This window comes from Tamandua tetradactyla, chromosome 7, assembly GCF_023851605.1.
Source record: "Tamandua tetradactyla isolate mTamTet1 chromosome 7, mTamTet1.pri, whole genome shotgun sequence".
Taxonomy (NCBI): domain Eukaryota; kingdom Metazoa; phylum Chordata; class Mammalia; order Pilosa; family Myrmecophagidae; genus Tamandua; species Tamandua tetradactyla.
Window position 1 is genome coordinate 113,690,428 of NC_135333.1, and position 22,540 is coordinate 113,712,967.

The 22,540-nt window shown below is 45.6% G+C and overlaps 1 protein-coding gene across 1 annotated transcript; it reads left to right on the top strand.

Moving 5' to 3' along the window:
• Positions 1-468: 468 nt before the first annotated feature.
• LOC143689967 (keratin, type II cuticular Hb5-like) lies at positions 469-22,300 on the top strand. Its single transcript, XM_077167986.1, is given in 10 exon segments — positions 469-739; positions 742-890; positions 3,571-3,776; positions 5,405-5,465; positions 6,415-6,510; positions 7,160-7,324; positions 7,574-7,699; positions 19,092-19,312; positions 21,380-21,411; positions 22,146-22,300. Coding segments are annotated over 10 exon segments (1,482 nt in total).
• The last annotated feature ends 240 nt before the right edge of the window (positions 22,301-22,540 follow it).

The window sequence follows — 22,540 nt, forward strand, 5'->3', positions numbered from 1 at the left end:
TGGCAGGATGAGCCTTAGGCGGACGTGCTGAGGCCAACCCGGAAGGCCGGGTGGTAGCACCTTAGTGGGGTGCAGGATTCTGTGTGAAGCACGAGCTGGCCCAGGCCCCCGCTTGCCTCTGTGGGATAATGGCCCCTGGCCTACTCATAGGGCCAGAGGAGAGGCAGGGGCTTAGTAGATCTGTTCAGACCTGTGGGGTTATAACAGCAGGGGGCAGGTTTATTGGGAGCAGGGTCTCCTATTAAAAGAGACAAGTTTCAGCCTTCCTCTCAGCCTGCCTAGCGGGAGATTCCCACGCTTGTAAATGGCCTTAATAACGTTCCCCTCCCTTTTATGTTGGTGGGAGGCCTGGCCTCTGCGTGATAAAAAGCGGGAGCCACAAGCACCCGGGTGCGGTGCGGTGCGGGGCTCCTTCATCATCCTCTCACCTCTGCTGACCCTCCCTGGCACTTCCCTGCAAGGCCGAGCATGGCAAGCCGATCCTACCACCTCAGCCCCAGCTGCGCTGTCAGGAATCTCAGCTCCTGCTCTGCCATCGTGCCCAAGCCTGGGGCTCACAGCTGGGTCAGTGCCATGGCCTCCCATCCGGGGGGCACTGGGGGGTCAGGCTACAGGCGTCTTGGAGGCTTTGGCAGCCGGAGTCTGTGCACGGTGGGGTCCCCCCGGATTGTGGTGAGTTGCGGCCGGCCCTTATGCAGTGGGGGCAGCTTTGGCTACCGGGCAGTGGGCCTTTGTGGGCCCATTGTCCCCTCATCACCAGCATGACGGTCAACGAGAGCCTCCTCACGCCCCTCAACCTGGAGATCGACCCCAGATCCCAGGGCGTGAAGCACCAGGAGAAGGAGGAGATCAAGTGCCTCAACAGCAGGTTCGCTGCCTTCATCGACAAGGTGGGCGTGTGTAGGGATTCCCTGGGGCTGCGGCAGGAGGGGCCAGGGACGTGGAGCCCAGAGATGGGCGGGGCTCACAGTCCAGAGTCCCTGCCTGCCAGCCACTGAATCAGGGTCTCTTTCTGTACACATTGCTGCAAGACACAGATGCAATAATGATATGAAATCACTATTTCTACCACTTAGTGAGAGCTGAATGCACACCTGCCACTCCAAAGGCTTAATTCCTCTGTCTTCTGGATCTCAGCCATTATACAACAAGCAGATGTGGGTGAGGCCGGCATCCCAGCTCAGGCCGATGTCTGATCTCTGCCCACTCCCAGCATAGAGGTGGGGTAGGGGGTGGAGGGGTGGGGAGCCAGGAAGATAAGAGCCCAGCGATTCCTTTCCTGCTCCTTTTTGGTGGGAACATCGTAGGAACACTGTGGATTCCTAAGACTTCTGCCTAAGGCACCAGCCCTCAACACTCACATATATTAAAGATAAGGAGTTGAAAATCTTAAGGGATGGTCCACGGAAAGTCTGATTGTACTTTTTTGATGTTGCATTTTTCTAGTTCTCTCTCTGGTTGATTGTATAGCTGTTGCCTTTGATATAACGATGCCTACTCTGAGATCACAAAATCTGATCTTTGGGCAAGGGCAGCCACTGAAGTTCAAGAGAGGCAAGACCCGTCTTTGAGGCTGAACGGTGTCCATGACTACACCCTGGGAGAAGGCGTGTGTGTGACAAAGGCGCCCGCAAGGGTGACGGAGGGTGGGAGCTCTGCTCTCAGACAAACACCAGCATTAGAAACAGGCAACATCTTCAAGTAAAGCTGCTGTGCGACTCTTTTTAACTTAGGGTTGGCTGTCCAAACCACTGTGCCCTTCCATTGGCACTGATGGAAAAGCTGACCCTAGGATCCAGCAGCTTAGTCACTGCCCAAGGACACCCAGCCAGGAGGGCAGGAGTGGGGAGATGGAAGTTAAACATTTGGTGGTGGGGGCTGCATCTGTCTGGAGGGGGTGCCTTTTCCTAGTTGGCTCCAAAGCACAGTGAGGGCCCTGAGCAGACTCCAGAAGGCCTTTGCCCATGGCCTTTGGACATCACCAGAATATGCTGCTCCTCTGTTGTGAGGGGCCAGTTCCGGGTCCAGAGACAGACTCACAGGCCCACACCAGGCTGGCTTTCCCCTCCCCTGGGGCTGCTGATGACAGCCGGCCACCTCCCTCAAAGGGCCTTCCTTCAGGACGAGCTCCAGGTGTGCAGAATCCAGTGCTGTGGTGGGCCTGCACCTGTCCACCCCACCTGGGCCTGGTGAAGCCAAAGCAGGTGCCTTTGAGATGATCAGGGCTTGGTTTCCTTCCCCACAAGCACGAGTAGTTGAGAGCTGCTTTGTACCAGTCTCGGACTCCCAGAAGGTTAGGGCGTGAGAGGAAATCATGTCGCTTTGACTTGGTAAGTTCCGTGGGGGCCAGGCGGGTTGTATGAATGAAGCCAGGCTCAGCGTCCTCTCCTCCAGACTTGGGCCCAGCATGGCCAGAGCACCTCATTTTCAAGAAGGTTTGAGAAATTCAGGATCTGGCCTGAGAAGACTCGAGGTTTAAAGGTTGCAACTAATTCAGATTTTTATAAAACCATTTACAGGCCAAATGAAATGTACTTGCGGCCCAGATAGAGTCTCAGGGACTGCCAGTGTATGACTTTTAATCTGATCCTACTGCCTTGATTTACAACTGGGGCTCAGAGAGGCAAAGGGTCCTATCTGGTGGTGTTAGGCCAGCAGGGGGTCTCCTAACTGCTGGTCCTGAGTTCCCTCTTCTGTGCTCTACTGTCCCAGGATTGGAGTGAGGGAGAGAAGGGTATGTTCATTTTTAAATTGCTGCTGGAACAAAATACCACAAATTTAGCAGCTTAAAACACGACATATTTATTACCTCCTAAGGCCGAAATCAACATGTTGGCAGGGCAGTACTTCTTTCTGGAGGTTCCAGGGGAAAAATCCGTTACCAGGGACATTCAGGCTTTCAGCAGAATTGAGTTCCATGTGGTTGTAGGACTGAGGTTCCTTTCTCCTTGTTGGCTGGTTGCCAGGGGATATTCTTTGCTTCTAGAGGCTTCTTCCTCCATCTTCAAAGCCAGCAATGGGTGGGTCAAGTCCTCTTATTTCAAATCGCTCCTCTGCCTTATTCTTCTGAGCATCTCCCTCACTCTTCTGCCTTCATCTCTCTTAAGGATCCATGCAGTTACATTGGGCCCAACTGGATAATCCAGGATAACCACCCGATGTATAGGTCCATTGCCCTAATTCCCTCTGAGGGTCCCTTTTGCCATGTCACCTAACATATTCACAGATTGCAGGGATTAGGGAGTGGGCATTTTTTGGGAGCCATTATTTGGCTGGCCACACATCATCTAGGGTATTTTGCAGGATCAGATGTTATTTCATTCTGTTCCGAATAAACGCATTGCCGGAAATTAAGCGCTCTTTCTGGGAAGTGGGAATAGGGTGGGGAGAAGTTGCTTGGGGGAACAACTGCGACCTGCACTTTTAGACTTTGCCCGATGGTGTGGCCCCTGGGGAAGGTCCCAGGCTGCAGCTGGCCAGGGGCCATGCTCAAGGGCAGAGAGAGCTCTGGGGAGCCAGGCACTTCCCCCCGGCTCCCGCTGAGTGTCTTTCCCCCACCCCGGGCTGCAGGTGTGCTTCCTGGAGCAGCAGAATAAGCTGCTGGAGACCAAGTGGCAGTTCTACCAGAACCGCAGGTGCTGCGAGAGCAACCTGGAGCCACTGTTCAATGGCTACATCGAGACGCAGAGGCGGGAGGCCGAGTGTGTGGAGGCCGACAGCGGGAGGCTGGCCTCAGAGCTCAACCACGTGCGGGAGGCGCTGGAGGGCTACAAGAAGTGAGCGTGACAGATGAGGGTGTTCAGAAGGGGAGTGGGGAGGTCTTGGCCTGGGGTCATACAATTCTCCTGGAGGCTGAGACCACTAGAAGTCAGGGTCGTCCCAGCTACCTCCTAGATTGTTGTGCTTTATCATTCTGCTCTGTCTTGCGTTTGTTCCATGAGCCCATGTCCATGTCTGTGTCCAGTTCGTGAGCCCCATCCTGGGGACTGGGCAAAGATTTGGAGAGAAGAGCTCCTGGTGAGGGTTGGAGGTGGGGTAAGATGCACACCCAGGGCACAGAGCCACACAGGGAGGGAGAGAGAGAAACAAATGACACAGAAGGAACTAGATCAACAGGGCTGAGGGGCAGTTGGCACTAGGATGGGGTAAAGGGGGAAGATTCTAGAACGGACAGCTTGAAATGAGCTGGCTGATGTGGTTCAAGGTATCTGATGAAAGACCTTGGATTTTTCATTTATTTATTCTGAAGAAAAGCGTCAGGCTCTTGTTCTGCAAAGTGCCACAATTTAAACGCCAATGTGAATCTTTTGTTTTAACCTAAATTATTTAGTTTGGCCATTACCCAGCCCAAACTCACTGGGTCACTGTTAACTTGCCCTTCTTTGCCTTGTAGATACATGTAGAATGAAGGGTGATTTTTGATCCCCCCCTTTTTTTATTTTAACTGATTAAAAAGCAGTCCTGATAATTCTAACCCTTCCTGGAATTCTTGTCTTGGATGGTCAGGTTTTACCATCCAGATGGACCCAGCTACGGGTCTTCACTTTTCCTCGGGGTGATGCAAATACACATACAATTCTCAGTTTACAGGTGTTAAATTCTGCTCCCCACTCTGGGGGTGTGAGGGCCAGTAATTACAGAGCTGAGGGTTTATAGCAGGCCAAATTGCCAGCTAATTAACAAATTACCCAAATCATACTGTGGGAACTCAGCTCTTCCTTGTGAGCTGGGGCAGTGCTTCTCCTGAGAGAAGGCCTCACGGGCAGGAGGAAAGAATGGGAAAGAAAGGGCTACAGAAAATGCCCCACGCAGTCAGGGCACAAGGTCAAGATTCCAGGCCTGTGGGTTGCTTCCAGGAGTTCAAGTCCTTGGGTGTTGGGGGAGGGAGAGCAGAACATCACGGGGGCAGGGGGTTGGCGCTTTATGAAGGTTCTTTTTTTTTTTTAACATGGACAGGCACCGGGAATCGAACCTGGGTCCTCTGGCATTGCAGGCAAGCATTCCTGCCTGCTGAGCCACCGTGGCCCGCCCAAGGTTCATGTTTTTATGCAATTTTAGAGCTGAGAGGACCCTTGGAGCATCTAGCTTTTCATTCATTTACCGATTTTTATTGAATGCCTTCTTGCACATGAGGCAATTTAAACCAAGATTAGATTAAATGACTTGCCTCAGGTTTTATAGCTACTTTAATCAAAGCTGGGACCAGATACCAGGGACTTGGACTTCAAGTCCAGTTTCCTCTTGAGGGATTCTCTGTAACTGGGAAATAGCAGACCAGAGAGGCCAAGCTTCTTCTCCCAAAGCACGTACAAAGTCAAGGGCAGAAGCAGGGAGTTTTGAAAACCTAGGGTTCTGGCTGGGCCTCAGCCCCAGGGGCCATTGCACCTGTGCACTCTCTCCTCAGGTATGAAGAAGAGGTGGCTCTCAGGACCATGGCTGAGAATGAATTTGTGGTGCTGAAAAAGGTGAGTGACTCGAAGCCACTGGATGCCATGAGACTGGGGCCTTGTGTGCATACGGGTCAGGTTGTTGGTGGCCAGGCAATTGGGTCCCCTGGCAGATGAAGGTCCATTGGTTTGGCCTTGAGAGCCATCTGGGTCTCCATGCAGGAACTCAGGCTGTGCACACAGAGCCTTCTTTCAACCTCCTCATGTTGCTGTTTGACTTTCTGTAAATTAGGCAATGAGCCAAAATCTTCACTGTGAAGTCTGTCTCCCTCTCATGCAGACTTTGCCTCCTCTAATCATCCCAGGTCAGGGGTTGCTGGTTCTCACCTTGTTAGTGATTTTGTGAGCTGCGGCTTGCCTTCAGTGGCATTGCAGATGATGAAGATCTAGAGAAGAAAACTGTTACTGAGGAGTGAAAGTATTCACTAATGCTCTTTAATAAATAATGCACTTAGCAGCCCCTGCTTTGTGAGTACTCATGGAACGGAGAGAGGACTGGTGAAAAACCTGCCATTGGAGGTGTGGTGGGTGTCCTGACCTGGGAGCCCACGGTGACCCCTGGCTCTGTTGACCACCAGACGTATCATGGTCGTGGGCTAGTTGGGCTCAGAGGCAGCAGCCTGACATTATGGGCTGTGACCTTAGGCTTTGCTTTTCAGCAAGGCCCCCAATCACGGAGGGTTCTGGCATCTCTCACCCTCCTTTCCCCAGGGGGGAATGCCTGGTCCCACTGATGCTTGTATGATGAGAGGTGATGTCAGAGGGTGGCTCTGTCTCTCCTGGAGGGGCTTGGAGGTGAAGTTGAGAAAACTGGCTTAGACTTGAAGATGACGGGTTGGATGGGTGGGGGCCGGTCCAAGGCAGAGAGAAGGGGGCCAAGAGATGGCTTCCAGGTCCCCTGTGGGGAGTGAAGGGAGTTCAGGGACATGGCGAGGGGACCCAACTTCTCCCTGCCCTTCTCCACCAGGATACGGACGGTGCTTACTTGCGCAAGGCGGACCTCGAGGCCAACGCGGAAGCGCTGCGGGAGGAGATGGGCTTCCTGGAGTCCGTCTTTGAGGAGGTAAGTCCTTCCCATCTCCAGAAAATGCTGGGAAGGAGGCAGAAGGGGGTTTCCTAGGGGTGTGCCCTGCCCCATGCCTTGGTAGCAGCATTGTCCTTTCCTTATGCTCTGAGTCCCTGAACATCCTTCTGTTCTGTGACCAGAGGAGATTTTCTTTGCTTAGCTCTCCTTTTCAAATGAAAATAGGTGGTGCCCTTCCTTTAAAATAACTCGAAAGGGCATGATTAATTCCCTGTGTACACAGTACAACATGTACTAGAGGTTTGACACTTGTGTTATTAATTCAGGTCATGTGACAACCTAACTAGAAAATCCAGGACCCTAGATCTGGCCATTATCTGACTGATCGCTCTACACAGCCACAGCTGATCTGGATATTTCAGCCCCCAGGGGAGAGTGACCCAGTTTTCCTTATGGATGTAAATCTTCCTCCACTGATCTGGCCTTCATTCATTGAATTCCGCTTTACTCATTGCCTGGAAGCCATGGTCCAAATTCCTCCCCAGACTTCTCTTAAAACTACGCTTTGTGAATTTTTCTTCGAATCGCTGGTAGATTTATAATTTATTTCCTAAGGTTTCGGAGTTGGCACTGATTTTTGGATTTGCTGTGGAGACAGGAACAGGAGAGGGGTTGTTGTCTCTTACAGGAAATCTGCCTTCTCCAGTCCCACGTCTCAGACACCTCTGTCGTGGTCAGGATGGACAACAGCCGCGACCTGAACATGGACTCGGTGGTGGCCGAGATCAAGGCTCAGTGCGACGACATCGCTGGCCGCAGCCGGGCGGAGGCCGAGTCCTGGTACAAGACTAAGGTGAGCTGGAGGGTGGGGGTGGGTTTGGACCCATGCCTGGCCCACTGGTCAATGGGGATGAAACTGCGCCTCCCCAGGGGCCGCAACTCCAGGCCCAAGCAGGGGAAGGGGGTGGGCCCACTGCACGGCAACAGGGGACCTGCCAACCTGAGTGAGGGGGGCTCAGGCTGTCCATAGTGACGACCAGCCTCACTCTCCAGCATGTGGTGATTGCGGGCTGCTTTCGCATCTTTGTCTTCCCATTCGCAGTATGAGGAGATGACGGCCACAGTGACCCAGCAGGGCGAGAATCTCTGCAGAACCAAGGAGGAGCTCAGCGAGCTGAACCGGCTGACCCAGAGGCTGACGGCCGAGGTGGAGAACGCCAAGGCCCAGGTCAGGGGGTGCTCCGTGCACCTGCCGCTCCTGGTTTGCTTTCTGCTCCCCCTCCCTTGCAGGGCTGCTGTTGTCTTCGGAGAGGCTTGTGTTCTAACCCCCTGCATCTACGGGACCACAGTGCACAAAATAGCGTAGGCAGAGGACCGGCCTGTCCATCTTCTCTGATTTTCCCTGTTTCTTCTTTTTTTTCCAATGCTCCCCTCTGAACATACCTCAGTCTGGGGTAGTGCGGTGGTTGTTTACTGCTTTCCCTCTCTATGATTTTTCTTTCTATCCCTATACCGCTCTCTCTTTTTTTAAAAAAATATTTTTATTGAGAATCTTCATACACATACATTCCATACGTAGTGCACAATTAGTGCCTCACAATATCATCACATAGTTGTGTATTTATCACCATGATCATTTCTTAGAACATTTACATCACTCCAGAAAAAGAAATAAAAAGGAAAAACAAAAGACCCATGCGTACCATACACCTCACCCCTCCCTCTTATTGACCACTAGTATTTCCATCTACCCAATTTATTTTACCCCTTGTCCCCTCTATTATTTATTTATTTATTTATCCATGTTTTTTTACTCATCTGCCCATACCATGGATAAAAGGAGCATCACGGTTTTCACAATCACACAGTCACATTGGAAACATTGTATCTTTATACAGTTGTCTTCAAGAATCAAGGCTACTGGAACACAGCCCAACAGTTTCAGGTACTTCGCTCCTCCAACTCCAATACATCATAAACTTAAAAGGGATATCTATATAATGTATAAGAATAATCTCCAGGATAACTTCTCGACTTTGTTTGAAATCTCTCAGTGACTGAAACTCTATTTTGTCTCATCTCTCTTTTCCCCCTTTTGGTCAAGAAGGCTTCTCAGTCCCTTGATGCTGGGTTCTGGCTCATCCTGAGATTTCTGTCCCATGTTGCCAAGGAGATTTACACCCCTGGGAGTCATGTCCCAGGTAGAGAAGGGGAGGGAGTGAGTTTACCTGCTGAATTGGCTTAGAAAAAGAGGCCACATCTGAGCAACAAAGGAGCTTTTCTGAGGGTGATTCTTAGGCCTAATTTTAAGTGGGCTTAGCCTACCCTTTGCAGGAATAAGTTTCACAGGGACAAAACCCAAGATCAAGGGCTCAGGCCATTGAATTGGTTGTCTCGCTGCTTGCGAGAATATCAGAAATTCTCCAAATGGGGAAGTTGAATATTTCCTCCTTTCTCCCCTTTTCCCCAAGGGGACTTTGCAAATATTTCTTCATTCACTGCTAAACACTCTAGAATTTATTGGGGCATCACACTAACCTGGACAAACCAACAAAATCTCATGCCCTGTTCAAGATCCCATGTATTTGAGGCCTGCATCTCTCTTGATGGACTTGATGTAAATGTACCAAAACTGACAACAGGCCAGTCCATTCAGAGGGCACCCTGACACCATCTGACTATTTTTGTTATTTTAAAATAATCTGTATCCCCCATTTTCAATCCCATCATCCCCAGCACTTATTCTCATGAATTTAATATATATGTCTTTACAGTCCATCTTTCATATGTCTATTTATATATATAGACTTTAAAGTATATATATTTATATATTTTTTTATATGCTGAATGGCAGGGTCACTTTCATTACTTTTCCATGCAAGCATCCCATTATTGCAGCAGCGTTTGTTGATTTTTTTTTTTTTTGGCTTTTATAAAGAGAATTTATTAAGTTACAAGTTTACAGATTGAAGGTCATAAAAATGTCCAAACTAAAGTTTCCAGAGAAAGATTCTTTGACTTAAGAAAAGGCCAAGAACATCTGGGGTTTCTCTGTCAGCTGGGAAGGCATGACATCCTGGCTTTCTTTCCTGGCTTCTTGCTTCAAATGGCTTTCCCGGGGGCATTTTCTTCCTCCATCTTCAAAAGTCTCTGTCTGTGTCAGCCCTAAGCTTTTTCCAAAATGGCTCCCTCTTAAAGGATTCCAGTAAGTGGATTAAGACCCACCTTTTTTTTTTTTATTTTTTTATTTTATTTTTTATTAATTAAAAAAAAATTAACTAACACAACATTAGAAATCAATCCATTCTACATATGCAATCAGTAATTCTTAATATCATCACATAGGTGTATGGTCATCATTTCTCAGTACATATGCATCGATTTAGAGAAAGAAATAGCACGACAACAGAAAAAGAAATAAAGTGATAACACAGAGAAAACACAAATAAAAATAAAAAGTACAAAAAAATATAAGAGAAAGAAAAAAAAAAACAAAAAAAAAACTATAGCTCAGATGCAGCTTCATTCAGCGTTCCAACATAATTACATTACAGTTAGGCAGTATTGTGTTGACCATTTTTTTTTTTTTTTTTTAGACATCATACCATTCTACATATGCAATCAGTAATTCTTAACATCATCACATAAATGCATGATCATCGTTTCTTAGTACATTTGCATCGGTTTAGAAGAACTAGCAGTATAACAGAAAAAAATATAGAATGTTAATATAGAGAAAAAAAATAAAAGTAATAATAATAAGAACAAAACAAACAAAACAAAACAAAACAAGAACCTATCGCTCGGATGCAGCTTCGTTCAGTATTTTAACATGATTACTTTACAATTATGTATTATTGTGCTGTCCATTTTTGAGTTTTTGTATCTAGTCCTATTGCACAGTCTGTATTCCATCAGTTCCAATTACCCATTATCTTACCCTGTTTCTAACTCCTGTTGAACTCTGTTACCAATGACATATTCCAAGTTTATTCTCGAGTGTCGATTCACATCATTGGGACCATACAGTATTTGTCTTTTAGTTTTTGGCTAGACTCACTCAGCATAATGTTCTCTAGGTCCATCCATGTTATTACATGCTTCATAAGTTTATCCTGCCTTAAAGCTGCATAATATTCCATCGTATGTATATACCACAGTTTGTTTAGCCACTCGTCTGTTGATGGACATTTTGGCTGTTTCCATCTCTTTGCAATTGTAAATAACGCTGCTATAAACATTGGTGTGCAAATGTCTGTTTGAGTTTTTGCCCTTAATTCCTTTGAGTAGATTCCCAGCAATGGTATTGCTGGGTCGTATGGCAATTCTATATTCAGCTTTTTGAGGAACCGCCAAACTGCTTTCCACAGTGGTTGCACCATTTGGCATTCCCACCAACAGTGGATAAGTGTGCCTCATTCACCGCATCCTCTCCAGCACTTGTCATTTTCTGTTTTGTTGATAATGGCCATTCTGGTGGGTGTGAGATGATATCTCATTGTGGTTTTGATTTGCATTTCTCTAATGGCCAGGGACATTGAGCATCTCTTCATGTGTCTTTTGGCCATTTGTATTTCCTCCTCTGAGAGGTGTCTATTCAAGTCTTTTTCCCATTTTGTAATTGGGTTGGCTATCTTTTTGTTGTTGAGTTGAACAATCTCATTATAAATTCTGGATATTAGACCTTTATCTGATATGTCGTTTCCAAATATTGATTCCCATTGTGTAGGCTGTCTTTCTACTTTCTTGATGAAGTTCTTTGATGCACAAAAGTGTTTAATTTTGAGGAGTTCCCATTTATTTATTTCCTTCTTCAGTGCTCTGGCTTTAGGTGTAAGGTCCATAAAACCGCCTCCAATTGTAAGATTCATAAGATATCTCCCTACATTTTCCTCTAACTGTTTTATGGTCTTAGACCTAATGTTTAAATCTTTGATCCATTTTGAGTTAACTTTTGTGTAGGGTGTGAGATATGGGTCTTCTTTCATTCTTTTGCATATGGATATCCAGTTCTCTAGGCACCATTTATTGAAGAGACTGTTCTGTCCCAGGTGAGTTGGCTTGACTGCCTTATCAAAGATCAAATGTCCATAGATGAGAGGGTCTATATCTGAGCACTCTATTCGATTCCATTGGTCGATATATCTATCTTTATGCCAATACCATGCTGTTTTGACCACTGTGGCTTCATAATATGCCTTAAAGTCAGGCAGTGTGAGACCTCCAGCTTCGTTTTTTTTCCTCAAGATGTTTTTAGCAATTCGGGGCACCCTGCCCTTCCAGATAAATTTGCTTATTGGTTTTTCTATTTCTGAAAAATAAGTTGTTGGGATTTTGATTGGTATTGCATTGAATCTGTAAATCAATTTAGGTAGGATTGACATCTTAACTATATTTAGTCTTCCAATCCATGAACACGGTATGCCCTTCCATATGTTTAGGTCTTCTGTGATTTCTTTTAGCAGTTTTTTGTAGTTTTCTTTATATAGGTTTTTTGTCTCTTTAGTTAAATTTATTCCTAGGTATTTTATTCTTTTAGTTGCAATTGTAAATGGGATTCGTTTCTTGATTTCCCCCTCCGCTTGTTCATTGCTAGTGTATAGAAATGCTACAGATTTTTGAATGTTGATCTTGTAACCTGCTACTTTGCTGTACTCATTTATTAGCTCTAGTAGTTTTGTTGTGGATTTTTCCGGGTTTTCGACGTATATTATCATATCATCTGCAAACAGTGATAGTTTTACTTCTTCCTTTCCAATTTTGATGCCTTGTATTTCTTTTTCTTGTCTAATTGCTCTGGCTAGAACCTCCAACACAATGTTGAATAATAGTGGTGATAGTGGACATCCTTGTCTTGTTCCTGATCTTAGGGGGAACGTTTTCAATTTTTCCCCATTAAGGATGATATTAGCTATGGGTTTTTCATATATTCCCTCTATCATTTTAAGGAAGTTCCCTTGTATTCCTATCCTTTGAAGTGTTTTCAACAGGAAAGGATGTTGAATCTTGTCAAATGCCTTCTCTGCATCAATTGAGATGATCATGTGATTTTTCTGCTTTGATTTGTTGATATGGTGTATTACATTAATTGATTTTCTTATGTTGAACCATCCTTGCATACCTGGGATGAATCCTACTTGGTCATGATGTATAATTCTTTTAATGTGTTGTTGGATACGATTTGCTAGAATTTTATTGAGGATTTTTGCATCTATATTCATTAGAGAGATCGGCCTGTAGTTTTCTTTTCTTGTAATATCTTTGCCTGGTTTTGGTATGAGGGTAATGTTGGCGTCATAGAATGAATTAGGTAGTTTTCCCTTCACTTTGATTTTTTTGAAGAGTTTGAGGAGAGTTGGTACTAATTCTTTCTGGAATGTTTGATAGAATTCACATGTGAAGCCGTCTGGTCCTGGACTTTTCTTTTTAGGAAGCTTTTGAATGACTGCTTCAATCTCTTTACTTGTGATTGGTTTGTTGAGGTCATCTATGTCTTCTTGAGTCAAAGTTGGTTGTTCATGTCTTTCCAGGAACCCGTCCATTTCCTCTAAATTGTTGTATTTATTAGCGTAAAGTTGTTCATAGTATCCTGTTATTACCTCCTTTATTTCTGTGAGGTCAGTAGTTATGTCTCCTCTTCCATTTCTGATCTTATTTATTTGCATCCTCTCTCTTCTTCTTTTTGTCAATCTTGCTAAGGGCCCATCAATCTTATTGATTTTCTCATAGAACCAACTTCTGGCCTTATTGATTTTCTCTATTGTTTTCATGTTTTCAATTTCATTTATTTGTGCTCTAATCTTTGTTATTTCTTTCCTTTTGCTTGCTTTGGGGTTAGCTTGCTGTTCTTTCTCCAGTCTTCCAAATGGATAGTTAATTCCTGAATTTTTGCCTTTTCTTCTTTTCTGATATAGGCATTTAGAGCAATAAATTTCCCTCTTAGCACTGCCTTTGCTGCGTCCCATAAGTTTTGATATGTTGTGTTTTCATTTTCATTCGCCTCGAGGTATTTGCTAATTTCTCTAGCAATTTCTTCTTTGACCCAGTCGTTGTTTAGGAGTGTGTTGTTGAGCCTCCACGTATTTGTGAATTTTCTGGCTCTTTGCCTATTATTGATTTCCAACATCATTCCTTTATGGTCCGAGAAAGTGTTGTGTATGATTTCAATCTTTTTAAATTTGTTAAGACTTGCTTTGTGACCCAGCATATGGTCTATCTTTGAGAATGATCCATGAGCACTTGAGAAAAAGGTGTATCCTGCTGTTGTGGGATGTAATGTCCTATAAATGTCTATTAAGTCTAGTTCATTTATAGTAATATTCAGATTCTCTATTTCTTTATTGATCCTCTGTCTAGATGTTCTGTCCATTGATGAGAGTGGTGAGTTGAAGTCTCCAACTATTATGGTATATGAGTCTATTTCCCTTTTCAGTGTTTGCAGTATATTCCTCACGTATTTTGGGGCATTTTGATTCGGTGCGTAAATATTTATGATTGTTATGTCTTCTTGTTTAATTGTTCCTTTTATTAGTATATAGTGTCCTTCTTTGTCTCTTTTAACTGTTTTACATTTGAAGTCTAATTTGTTGGATATTAGTATAGCCACTCCTGCTCTTTTCTGGTTGTTATTTGCATGAAATATCTTTTCCCAACCTTTCACTTTCAACCTATGTTTATCTTTGGGTCTAAGATGTGTTTCCTGTAGACAGCATATAGAAGGATCCTGTTTTTTAATCCATTCTGCCAATCTATGTCTTTTGATTGGGGAATTCAGTCCATTGACATTTAGTGTTATTACTGTTTGGATAATATTTTCCTCTGCCATTTTGCCTTTTGTATTATATATATCATATCTGATTTTCCTTCTTTCTACACTCTTTTCCATATCTCTCTCTTCTGTCTTTTCGGTTCTGACTCTAGTGCTCCCTTTAGTATTTCTTGCAGAGCTGGTCTCTTGGTCACAAATTCTTTCAGTGACTTTTTGTCTGAGAATGTTTTAATTTCTCCCTCATTTTTGAAGGATAATTTTGCTGGATATAGGAGTCTTGGTTGGCAGTTTTTCTCTTTTAGTATTTTAAATATATCATCCCACTGTCTTCTAGCTTCCATGGTTTCTGCTGAGAAATCTACACATAGTCTTATTGGGTTTCCCTTGTATGTAATGGATTGTTTTTCTCTTGCTGCTTTCAAGATCTTCTCTTTCTCTTTGACCTCTGACATTCTAACTAGTAAGTGTCTTGGAGAACGCCTATTTGGGTCTAATCTCTTTGGGGTGCGCTGCACTTCTTGGATCTGTACTTTTAGGTCTTTCATAAGAGTTGGGAAATTTTCAGTGATAATTTCTTCCATTAGTTTTTCTCCTCCTTTTCCCTTCTCTTCTCCTTCTGGGACACCCACAACACGTATATTTGTGCGGTTCATATTGTCCTTGAGTTCCCTGATACCCTGTTCAAATTTTTCCATTATTTTCCCTATAGTTTCTGTTTCTTTTTGGAATTCAGATGTTCCATCCTCCAAATCACTAATTCTATCTTCTGTCTCTTTAAATCTATCATTGTAGCTATCCATTATTTTTTCTATGTTTGCTACTTTATCCTTCACTTCCATAAGTTCTGCGATTTGTTTTTTCAGTTTTTCTATTTCTTCTTTATGTTCAGCCCATGTCCTCTTCATGTCCTCCCTCAATTTATCGATGTCATTTTTGAAGAGGTTCTCCATTTCTGTTCGTATATTCAGCATTAGTTGTCTCAGCTCTTGTGTCTCATTTGAGCTATTGGTTTGTTCCTTTGACTGAGCCATATTCTCAATCTTTTGAGCGTGGACAGTTATTTTCTGCTGCTGGCGTCTGGGCATTTATTCAGATTTCTCTTGGTGTTGGACCCGGCAAGGTTGTAAGATTTTTCTGTGAAATCTCTGGGATCTGTTTTTCTTATCTTGCCCAGTACGTGGCGCACGTGGCACACGTTTGTCTCAAGTGTTTGGAATGGGTCTCCCCCAGTCACCGATCTCCGTGGCCTGGGGATTTCGGATCCAATTCTCTCCGTTGGTTCAGGGGCCACGCGTGGTGGGGGCGTCAGCTGCCGCGGCTTGAGGGTACCCTGTGGCTGGTTGCGGGCCGCAGCGGGCCTGGGGGATTCCCCACCGGACCAGGAAGCCTCCCGTGGGGTGGGGCTACCGCGGCTTGGATAGCCCTCCTATCCGAGACTCGTATCCGCGGACTCGAAGCAGAGACTCGAAGCCGCCCGCAAAAGAGGGGTGCCGCCTGCCTCGGCTTGGGAAACTTGCTTCTCCGATACTCTCAGCCGGCCCGGAAAGGAGGGAGGGAGTAGCTCGGACCACCGCAGCTGCCGCTGATCGGGAAATCACGCGCTGCTCGGGGGTCTCACCGCAGCCGAGTCTCGCAGTCAGTCTAGTCAGCCCAGACTTTGGATAGCCCTCTGATCTGAGATTCGTAGCCACGGACTCAAAGCCGAGACTCGAAGCCGCCCGCAAAAGAAGGGCGCCGCCTGCCTCGGCTTGGGAAACTTGCTTCTCCGATACTCTCAGCCGGCCCAGGAAGGAGGGAGGGATTAGCTCGGACCGCCGCAGCTGCGGCTGCTCAGCAAATCACGCGCTGCTCAGGGGTCTCGCCGCAGCCAAGAGTCGCAGTCAGACTTGCCAGCCCAGACTTTGGATAGCCCTCTGATCCGAGACTCATAGCTGCGGACTCGAAGCCGAGACTCGAAGCCGCCCGCAAAAGTGTGGCGCCGGCCGCCTTGGCTGGGAAGCTTGTCTCTCCGAGTCTCTCCGCCAGCCCGGGAAGCCGTTTGTTGAATTTTTGTTGTTATTGTTTGTTTGGCTTGTTTTTTTTGGGAAGTGCACGGACAGAAATCGAACCTTGGTTCGATCACCTGAATCGCAGGCGAGAGTTCTACCACTGAGCTACCCTAAAATACATTCATATAAAATTTTAGTATTTTAAATTTACACCATGATATTCTGCCATAGGTCTCAGTACCTTTGCTAGTTGGCATTACGTTTTTGAAATCCATTCATGGTGCTATACGTTTTCTGTTTTATTTGCTATTTCTGACTGTGCAAGGTGGTTCTATCATACACACGACCCATACTCCCGTGCCCACTGATGGGCATTCCGTTTGGATACTACAGTTATTTGTGTCATGAACCTTTTTATGCATGTCTCAATGTACACCCATGTGAGAGAAATTTACAAGGTAAAAGCAAGAAATGGAAGAGATGCATATATTTACTTTTACTAAGTATTAGGAGTGCTGGGCTGGAGTATGCTCACATTATCAGCGCTGGTGGGCTTCTGTTTCCAGCAGTTGCTGAGTTTTATTCTTGTGAATCTGATAGGTGTAACCTGGTGTTTAACAGTTACTTTAATGTTCATTTCTCTGGTTACTAGAGAAGGTCTAGTCAATGTGCACTTACTGGTCATTTGTATTTGCCTTTCTAAAAAAGCCTTTACGTTATCATTTGCCCCCTTTTCTCTTTGCATTCCTGTGTTTTTCCTTGATGACTTGCTGTATTTCTTTGTCCATTCTAACTAAATGATGATCTTTTGTCAGTTATACAGGTTGCAATTAATCGTCTCTCAATCTGCCCCTTTCTTTATTTTGCTCTGGAGTGTACACTTAAGCAGAAATCTTTAACCTGGATGTGGCCAAATGTTCAGATCTTCCCTTAGTGTTTTACACTTGTTGTGCTTTCAGGTCATAGAGGTAACCGCTTATATTTTTGTTTTCTATTAGTTTTGTAGTTTTATCTCCTACATCAAGGTCTTTAATTCATCTGAATTTTTGAGTATATAGCAAGTAGGGTAATGTAATGTTTCTCCATATAGTGAGGTATTTACTATGTAATCCGTTCTTTCCCCATTGATTTGCGATGCTCTCTCTATCATAATGTCAAGTTCCCAGATTACCCGGTCAATTTGTCTGCTCCCTTCTGGGTGGCTGTTCTCATCTGCCATGTAAGAGATCTCGTAAGTAATTTGTTGCTATTCATAACTGCAGTGCAGAGATATGGGAATGGTCTACTTTTTCAAAAGTGAAATTAGAGAAGATTCAAAGTTATCCCAGTAATAACATTACTCTCACTTGCTTTCACTCTGATATGCTTTCTTAAGAGGGGACAAAAAGGGACGAGCTATAGTTAGTATATCAGGAGTTTCTGTAACAGGGAAATTCTTTGTCCATGTAGATCAGAGGGGACCAAAATATGATACCCCAACCACACTTACTCTGATTGCTATTAAAATTTGAAAAAGGGAAAATAAGTGCTGGCGAGATGTGGAGAAACTGGAACTCTTATACTTTGCTGGTGGAAATGTAAAATGGTGCAGCCACTGTGGGAAACAGTTTGGCTGTTTTTCAAGAAGTTGAACATAGAATTATTGCATGACCTAGAAATTCCACTCCCAAAGAATTGAAAGCAGGGACTCATCTGATATTTGAACACCAATGTTCATAGCAACATTATTCACAATAGCCAAAAGGTAGAAACAGCTCAGGTATCCACCAACAGATGAATGGATAACCAAAAAAGGGGGATATGCATGCAGTGGAATAGTATTCAACCACAAAAAAGGAAAGAAGTTTTGAGACATGCTGCAGCATGGATGAATATTGAAAATATTATGCTAAGTGAAAGAAGCTGGACATAAAGGGACAAACATTGCATAATTTCACTTATATGTGGTATCTAGAATAGGTAAATTCACTGAGACAGGAAGTAGACTAGAGGTTACCAGGGACGGGGGTGGAGGGAACGGAGAGTTAATGCTCAATGGGTATAGGGTTTCTGCTTGGGATAATAAAAAGTCTTGGAAATTGTGGTGATGGTTGCAACATCGTGAATGTACTTAATGTCATTCAAGCATCACTTAAAAATGGTTAAAAATGGCCTATCTTCAGCTATGTGTATTTTGCCACAATAAAAATTATAAAAAGAAAGAGACCTCATACAGAGGTCTCTGAAAACCTGGGCTTGGTGCTAATTTATTGGGCCATCTACAGCAGGTCACAGCTTGGTGAGCCTCAGTTTCTTCCTCTACATAATGGTAATAATTATTCTTGTTCTGACAAGCTCACAGGGTGTCATTTTCGAAGGTCAAATAAAATGACAATATACGAAGGTAAAGTAATATCACTAATTATCATCGTTCCTATCCCATTTGCAAATATTTGCTCTCTAACTGCTCACCATGGATTTGCATTTTATGGTATAAAAAGGAAGGGGGGATGCGAGGGTAGTTCAGTGGTGGAGTTCTCACCGGCCATGCGGGAGGCCTGGGTTTGATTCCCGGCTCGGCATGTCCCCCCCACTCCCCCACCCCCCAAAAAAATCAACAGATGGTGCTGTGGTAACAGGATAGTCACATGGGAAAAGAATGGAACGTGACTCCAGCCACACAACCTACAAAAAAAGGGAAGAAAGATCCAAATGAGATATTATTTCTCTGCTTAATGTCCCAATAATACAATTAAAAAAATACATATGTATATGAAGTTGAAAAATGGACCACTCTGAAAGCCAGTGAAATAGGATGACCAAGGCCTTTGGGGACCAACCAGGGTGCCCACAGGCTGCTCCCTATTCAATCCCCGTCCCCACAGCGCTGCAAGCTGGAGGCTGCGGTGACCCAGTCCGAGCAGCAGGGCGAGGCAGCCCTCAGTGACGCCCGCTGCAAGCTGGCGGAGCTGGAGGCCGCCCTGCAGAAGGCCAAGCAGGACATGGCCTGCCTGCTCAAGGAGTACCAGGAGGTGATGAACTCCAAGCTGGGCCTGGACATCGAGATCGCCACCTATAGGCGCCTGCTGGAGGGCGAGGAGAGCCGGTGAGGACTGGGCTCCGGGGTCACTGCATACCCCGTTCAGGGCTGGAATAGTGTCTCACTGCACTGTAATCCTCCAGGCAGAGAATGCTCAAAATGGAGAAGACTCTATGATCATGGAGTCCAACCATTTCCCCATTTTACGATTAGGGAACCTTCCCAGAGAGGGGAAGGCTAAGCCGAGAGGAAACCAGTGTCCTGGTGGACCCTTTGGGCTCTTTTCCCTGCTACACTGTCCCCTCAGGCTGTACCTAAAGCTCATTCCAAAGCACCCCCTTTACCCTGTTAGTAAAGGCTGTCTCTGCCATCGGGTCTAAAGTATTCAGAAATTTGGTTGAAGGGCATTTGATTTGGGATGCACAGACACAAATTCCATCAACGTAGGCAGCTTGGCATTCAGGACCAGGGGGTAGAAGCCAGCAGCACAGGGTTTGTGCCGGCAAGCGGAGAACAAGGGCAGACACAGGTAATTCCTCCAGGTGTCTGGAGCGACTATCCCAGCAAGGGCTGTGAGGACAGAGTAGAAAGTCTGATTCTGATGGGTGGCGTCTTAGAAAAAGGGGCAGAAGATGAGGCAGTGGGAAGAGGACAGGACACTTCAGGCCCTGGGGAAGGTTTGAGTTAAGAGTCTGGGGAAGTGAAGTCAGTGCGCAAAGGAGCAAAGGGACTTCATACCCGGCTGGTGTGATGGGCGTCTCCCCTAGAGGTGTCCACACCATTATTGCCTCCTAGCCTGGGGAGCAGGCTGGATGCGACAGTGGAGTCTGGAGGTGAAGAGCAGTCTCTACTCAGCCCACACGCATTCACATCCCAGCTCTATCTCCCCCTTTGGACCATTAAGCCCCGATCCGCTCACCAGCATTTCCTGAGCTCCTTGGCATTTGTACTGAGATATTTATTTTCATCGTGATCATCTAACTAATGCATTAATGAGTCAATCACAGAATTAATGACCCATTATCCCCAACACACAAGATTTAAAGGGGTATCTATATTTTATGGGAGTTTTTGTTGGTCTTTGATCTTTTTAATAACCTCTTCCTCTTAGCATTTAAAATGTTTAATGTGATTACACAAATCACATGCACTGCAGAAAATAAGAAAATAAAAGCCACCACAGCCATGCAGCTCAGAGTGGCCACTGCCAGTATTTTGGCTTTGCAGATTCCTTGCTGGGAATTGACCAGAATCCTCTGAGTGGGCAGAGTTCCAAGGCAAAAGTCAGATCCCCATGGCAGGCAAGTGACTCCTTTCAATGAGCATGTTCACGTTGATAAGCTTTGGAGTAAAGACGTGTTCTGAGTCGAGCAGAATATATCAGAGTAGAGCTCTCCTGGAGAAAAAGATTTGAAACTGATGGATTATATAGGGAGAGGTAGGCTAGAAGGTGGTTTGCCTTTTTAGAGTTATAAATGTCTCCTTATTAATGAGAGACTTTTAATGTTAATAGTACACACGTACATGGACTTAGTTGTACGTGCCAGTGCCATTCTAGTTTAGGCACTTTATATGCAGAGTTCAGTTAAACCTTACAATAATGCCATGAGGCAGGTATGATCATCCCCATTTAATGACTGAGGATACCGAGACACAGAAAGGGGAAGTGTGTGGCACAGCCAGATCTAGCCTAAGCAGTCTGGCCCGAGTCCTGGCTCTTGACCACTATACGCTCCATTCTCCCTCTGCCTTTAATGAAATCCGGTGGATGGCTAAGGTTGCATTAGAAATCATGGGATGAAAATGAGACCATTTGGATGACATCCAAGCTTTTTCCCACCCAGAGGTGTCCAGCTAGGCACTAGCTGCCTCCATCACCAATTCTTTGGCTTTGTTAGAATTTCCAGCCAAGGGACAAGGAGGATGATTTCCTCATCCCTACTTTCTAGTCCATCAAGTCTCCATGGCTGAGAAGCAAACAGGGCATAATGTGGCTTTTTGGATCCCTCAGCCCAATGTGCTCCTGTCTGCAGCAGGATTGCTGCATGCTTTCCCCTCAGCTCCTCTCTTCTCCTTTGCTGAAAAATCCAAGGAACTCTGTGCTAACCCCTCATTCTTTCTTCTCCCATGTAGGTTGTGTGAAGGTGTGGGCTCAGTCAGCATCTGTAAGTAAGGTGTATCTCTGGGGGTGGGGGTGCATGACTCTCCTGGGTGTGTAATATTTGCAGTATCAGGTTGCACATGACAGGTGATTGAGCCTCTGTCCAGAGGCCCTGGGCGAGGGAGACCGGAGGTGCAGGTCTCTGCGATCTGGACAAATGGACGGCCCAAAATGCTTGGTTCCTGCACTGACCATATGGGGCATCCTTGAAGCCTAAGCTACTGAGGGCAACAGATTCTAACCCTCTATTGGTTCTGTAAAAAAGATCCCAAGGCTTCCAAAGCAGACATAGAATATTCTTCAAAGGGTACCACAATTTAAGAGAAAGAAATTCTAGATATGCGTTCTGATCATTTGGGGCCATTGCCCACAACTCTTAAATTTTTATCTTTAATAATCCAGTATGCACATAGTAGCTCTTGGGCTAGATATCTGCTTCTGATCTACCTGTTCCCCTCACGTTTCCAGCGACCCTATTTCCAGATGATTCCTCTACTGTAATCCACCAGGTTTTGTTGGTTGAATAAGTGCATCTCAACACTGACCTGGGTGCTGATTTGCTAACTACACTCCCTCAAGAAACAGATGGCCACGACTTTAGGTTTATGTGTAGTTTTAAAAGATTCATGTCGCTGGTCCCTCCGAGGGCGAAGAGCATTAATCATGGTGTATAAGAGATTTTCAGTCATGCGTGGTCTGAGATGGAAGAGAGTTCTGACGCTGTGTTTCTGTCTGCAGGTGTGAGCCGTTCCCAGGGGGCCGTGGCCTGCGGGGACCTCGTGTCCCCCATCCAGCGAGGTGTCCTGGGGGGCGTGGCCATCAACAGCGGCATCCTCGGCTCCCCCTCCGGAGTGGGGGGCTGCTCCAGCGCGCGATCCGTGCGTTTTGCATAGACCCGGGCGGGACTCTGCATCTTCGGGTCTGATGGGAGCAGGGAGTGGGAATGGGAGGTCAGAGGCCCCAAGGTCAGTTCAGTAGTTCTCCTTATAGGGGGTTCAGACCTCATTTTCCAGTTTCCTTCTTATTCGAAATATGGGCTCTTTGAATGTAAATCCTGGGTTGGGATTTACTGATACCTAATTGAACCTCCCCATCCCTGGGGTTCAGGGAAAAGGATGTAAAGCCTTTCTTGA